The following is a 5607-nucleotide window of genomic DNA, read 5'->3' as shown; positions in this document are numbered from 1 at the left end:
TGCTGGCAACAGCACCCCGGTTGAGAACCACTGAGGCAAGCTAAAAGAGTACAGCAGTGGTTCTCAACCAAGGTACTGCCAAATTCAAAAAAGCTATGAAGGAGTGCCCTGAGCCAAAAGAGGTTGCAAATCACTGCCTTAAGTGCTACTGTAACACAAATTATAGCAAGAACTGTCCAAACAATTAACTTTGTTGCTTTTATTTTAGTCTTACAAAAGACAGAGAGCTTTGATTATCAGCCCAACAAGCAGGTGGAACCCCTTTAGATACCTGCCAAAACAACAGCACAAGCTCGTATATTTCTTTGAACATGAAGTAAATAAAAAAATTGTTTGCTAACAGGAAAATGAAATCAGATCCCCTTACCCTGTAACTTACGCATTTTTAATGTATAGATGAAAGAGCAACACCAATGTGTCAATGTTCTTCTTTCATTTGTATATTAAATATTTATTGTTGAAACCAATGAAAGTGACTTGATTGCAGCAGTTGATATGTATGTTAAAAGAAGTATCTGGGTTATGCTTAGCTACTTGTTTAGTGGGTTAACATATTGAGGAGAAAAATAAGGTTCAGGTAATAGTGAATGTATAAGAAGAAAAGTTCATTTAGTACAGAATCCAAGCAGGCTGCAGATGGACCTAGTCATACCAAAGAAAGGAAAGTGACCTTTTTTTCTTTTTTTTTTTTACCTGTCCATTTTCCATGTGCATGTTTAGGTACTCGCCATTCACACTGTGTCCATGCATCAGGATTCCCGAGCTGCTTCTAGGACGTGCTTCAAAAACAACTTCAAATTTCAGGCCTAAACTGAAGGATTCATCTGTGGGAAGAAAAATATCTTATTCATCTGTGGGGTATGTTATTTCCATCCCTACATTAATGATGGGTATGGACCTTTGCAGACTATATGCTTCTAAAAGTGACCTCTTGTTTTTACTTTGTTTTTAAAAATATATTAGTTTTGAAAATATGTTTGTGACAGTAAATTGAAAAGTAGGAAACAAAGAAATTATATCACATAAGGGGGTCGGGCATTTCTAGCCCAATGGAGGGGAGTTGGGTATATTACCATGCCTTAGAATAAATATGCAAGTCTTATTATGGGATATATTCATTAAATGGCATGTTACCGAGAACTACATATCCTCCTTCTGATGAAAAGTATGTTCCTGTATCTGATGGGCCTTCAAAGCAAGGTGTTACACTGAATGTCTGCGAAGGAGAAGTGACTGATTTGCCGTTGAGTTGTAAATTGCTGAGACAACCACTAAAGCTGTAGACGGAGTTAATCTGAGAAAAGAAAGAGTGAGATTATTAAGTAAAATGCCTATGGAAGGCATGCAAGTCTTTTTTCCTCCCCTTATCTCCCCATAGGAAAAGAATCAGGACACCATGGGCAAGGGGGGTTTACCTTTTTTGCTTCTCTTATTCTGGGCCCTGTTCACCCTCTAGTTCAAAAAAATCTCAGGTAAACTCTTGGGCAACTGTGACCTCATTTCTCATGCCCCACCTCTTTAGCTAGATTCTAGAGGAAGCAAGAAAAAGCCAGAGCACAGAAGCAGTTCTCCAGGCACACCAGAAACACTCCCACTTATCGTGGGTTGTGGAGCTTCCTCTTTGTCTCATATAACCAAAGACTCCCTAAAGGGAATCCTCGTTGCTTCAGTTTTTGCTATGTCACCCGACTTCAACATACATAATAATTAGGGCTGTGCGAAGCTTTGGGTGGTGATTCAATTTGAAGGAGATTCAGCCCGATTCAGTGGCTGAATCTCCAAATCCAAATCGAATCAAGGGACCAATTAAAAGGTTTGTAAAGATTCAAAGCTCTCTGAATCTTTATGGGGCAGTGGGGGTAGCAGCAGGAATTGCCCCCCCGCACGGCAGTACCCGCTGAGTTGGGGCTTTTTTTCCCCAAGTGCCGGGAGCTGGGGTGGGTGGGGCAGCCATTGCTGGGGCTAGGAGAGCGGGCTGGAGATGAGCCCAACCTGGGTTATTCGGAGATTCGGCTGAATCAATTCGGGAAAGTGATTTGAATCACCGAATCGAATCACAGTTCTCCAAATTGGCTGAGTCTGAATCCGAAGCGGATACTAGCTGCTTCGCACAGGCCTAATAATAATGCATCTTTCATTTGCAAGGCAAAATCTTGGTCTAATTCAAACCTCTCAAGAACCTGAGACAATACTAATGAAAACCAGCGTCTGCTTAAAACCTTCACAATTGATGTGCACATTTCAGAATTTATATCTTATCAGCATGACACTAAGAGAGTCAATAATATTCATTTCTGTGTTTTGGTTTTCTCTTATTAATGTTTGAATCAGTGGGTGCATCTACACATGGGCTTTACTGTGGGGTTGACTAATTAATTACACTGTACATCATCACCATCTGCACATGTGCTGCTATCAAGGAACAGTAAACTAATTAACTCCACTGTAGGACAGTAAAGTTGGGGACAGTACTATCTTACAGCAGTCTCATTACATGCAATCAAATGAACATGTAGATGGTAACCGCTGGGCGCAAATTGGGCCTGCTAGCTTAGCCAGCTGAGGGCCAGATTCCTGGCTCCGGCCAGACCCTCTGCCACCCAACACTGCCACCTGGAGCCCAGGGCTGGCCTCCTGAGCCCCCTGCTGGCCTGGGGCTGCTCTGCCCCAGCTCAAATTGCTGCAGTCCCAGGGACACATGAAGATGCTGTGCCTGGGAGCAGCTGACTCCAGCACAACTGCACCAGAGTTTATTGAGTCATCTTAATAGGACATGTTGATGCACACAGTGTATGCATACATAATCCATCCCCCATCTCCCCTGCATTTCTAAAACCTTCCTCAGAAGCAAGCTATTGTAGTTCAGCCAGAGAAGCGAGAAAGTAGAGGGTCCACTGTTACTGTTATATCTGTTTTTGGAGTATTCAGGAGATTCTCAGGTACTACGGTAACACTTTCCCTAGAGATCGCATTAGAAGAGACAAAATAGATGATAAAGTCTCCCCTCTTGAGAGAAGTTTTAAGGGTGTTACAAAATCCCATGTTGTTTCATTGCTGTATAGGATGAGGTAAGGTCCATGTTTCTGGTGGAATTTAAATAGTTTTTCCAAACTATGAGAATATTCTAACCAAAGATTACTTATTCCTGGGATTCTTTATTTCCCAAAATTTCTCAAAGAAAGATATTTTAAAGGGTAGTTTATTTCCATTTCTATTTCAAATTGCTTAAGTTGATACTGAACTGTAGTGCCATGTACTCAGCATGTTCTTCAGGATCGTGTTATTCAAGGCAGAAGTAAATTTTGTGTAGTTTTTGCCCATTTGAATTTTTTCTTCCTTTTTATTTTTATGAAGTAGCACATTGGAATTGACAGCAAAATAAATAAATAGCTTCTCAAATCTTTCATCCGTCTTCTCTGGAAAAACTTATAATCTTTGCATTGTTTCTGGATTTTATCACAATAAACGTCAAAGATCTGCCCGGAAGTAGCAGCTCATAGGACTATCCTGATTAAAATATATCAGTTTCAGTAGACAGTAGTACCCAAGGGAACAATGTGGCTAGTATCTAGTCTGGGTGCTTTTGACTATTCTGCCTGTATAATCAGATATACATTTACAGGTGGATTGAGAAGAGAAGAGGCAACCTTGGGCACAGTTCTGGACTGGGGCTCAAATTTACAAGACTGGAGTTGTAGACAAACACCATACTATTTTGTGATGTGATTTTTAGATGGGGACAATTCCCCTAATCCTTAGATTAGGATTAATATAGAACACCAACAGAACCCTTGTGAGGCACTCTTAATTCCAAATCAGCACTAATGCCAATCTAATTATTCAAGTAAGAATCATTCCCTTGAAGGAGGATCTTCCAGTGATGCATAGCTAATGGGATGGCCTCTTCAACATCCTTTCCCATCAGTCTGACCAGGGGGCATGTCTCTCCTCCTCAGATACTTGTAGCTGTCATAATGACACCTTGGTGTCCTCAGCATTGCTAGGATGTCAAGCCCCACTCACCAGCATCACAGAACAAATGTGTCTTACACCCAGTTTTCACAACCAACTCCTGATGTACCCTGTGTGCTCCACAGCAATGCCTCAGGATCAATGCTACAATATGCTTTTGCCTCTGTTGATCTGTATAGTCAACATTTTAATTACATATATCTTATTAAATAGTGCATGTCTACTTTACCTGGATATTTTTCACAGCTTTTCCTGGAGCCACACCCCCTATGTAGAGTGGCTCACTGGCTTGCCAGGTTTTATCAGTAGAAACATTTTCTTCCAATACTCGAAGTCCATCAATTATCAAACGACCAATATATTTTCCCCGAATAAATATCACCTAAGCAGGAGAAAAATTCCTATTAAAATCATGTTAATTGTTTAACCAAAGGATAATCAAACTGTTGAGGAAACCATTTATACAGCAGAAGAAGATAATTGTTGTAGACAACTCTACAACCTGAGATAATGGCACAATGTTAGAAAAGAAGGTTATCTAATTCTTCCTCTGCAAGAAGTTGCAAACTAGTTGTTTTACATACTATTAATTTTCTTTCTTACCTGTCTTCCAACTCTTTTCTTCCTTTTACTTGCTCTAGTTCTCCACAGCCCTCCCCTCCAGCTCTAAGCCTAACCAAACTTTGCTTGTTTTTTGCTCGGTTTGGTCAATACTTGACCTTTCAAATCTGGTCATCTCTACTTCCTCCATGCAGCTGTTGTTGTGGTAAATATCTGGATGACTATAAGTGATTTGGCAGCTAGCCACCTTATTCCCAGTTAATGACTTAGCAACATTTTCAGAGAGAGAGAAAAAGATTTATAGTAGATTTTAAAATGTTAGCAGAAATTTCTCAGCACATAGGTATGTATATGTGGTTCAGAACAAAGATTAATCTTTTGCTGAAAATGAATTGTTAGATCATCACTTTTATAACTATAGTTTCTAAAGCATATGTCATACTAACAACCATTTCTTTGACTTACATTGTGCCAAAGCCCATCATTGTACTTTTCTTGACTTTTCATCCTTATCTTCTGGTGACCAACATTAAACATAAAAATGAGCCGTCCATGGGCAACAAAAAGGGTCATGAAGTTGTTCTCTTCTTGATCAGAGACATAAAAGATCATTCCATGGGATGAGTGAGTTTTCAGATTAATGGAGAACTGAGATCTGTCAAATAAAAATGTCATGTTACTAGATAGATATTTGTCAATTTGTAATGGGTAGTGTCACTGTGCAGAGAGGGAAAATCAAGATTTATCCTTTCGTGCTAGGGGATATTTTCCTTACTTATAGAAATTATATTTTTGATGTATGTTCCATATGGTTTTTTTACTAGAAGCCAGAGCAGGTGCTAACCAAATTAAATTCTTTTGAAAACCAAATCAAAATCTTAGGGGGGAATAATGCACATAGATTAATGGTGGTCAACCTATGGCCCATGGGCTGTATCTGGCCTGTGGGGCTGTGTTATCTGTTAGAAGGGGCTCCTCACAGGCCTGGAAATTTAGTGGCAGGGTAACAGTGGAAGCATTAATTAACACTTCTGCTGCTTCCCGATCACCAAGTTTCTAGAACTGTGGGGAGTC

General features: G+C 40.0%; 1 protein-coding gene across 1 annotated transcript in view; it reads right to left on the bottom strand.

Moving 5' to 3' along the window:
- Positions 1 to 5607, bottom strand: part of LAMA4 (laminin subunit alpha 4) — a 264483-nt gene that overhangs the window by 13518 nt on the left and 245358 nt on the right. The window contains exons 32-35 of the mRNA XM_019520073.1: positions 4999 to 5188; positions 4202 to 4354; positions 1135 to 1294; positions 694 to 824 (exon numbers count right to left, since the gene is read on the bottom strand). Of these exons, the coding sequence (XP_019375618.1) occupies positions 694 to 824; positions 1135 to 1294; positions 4202 to 4354; positions 4999 to 5188 (634 nt within the window). The remainder of the gene's footprint in view (positions 1 to 693; positions 825 to 1134; positions 1295 to 4201; positions 4355 to 4998; positions 5189 to 5607) is intronic.

The sequence above is a fragment of the Gavialis gangeticus genome, unplaced genomic scaffold (assembly GCF_001723915.1).
Source record: "Gavialis gangeticus isolate Ggan-Ray unplaced genomic scaffold, GavGan_comp1, whole genome shotgun sequence".
NCBI classification, from domain to species: domain Eukaryota; kingdom Metazoa; phylum Chordata; order Crocodylia; family Gavialidae; genus Gavialis; species Gavialis gangeticus.
This window is presented reverse-complemented; position numbering and strand designations above follow the sequence as displayed.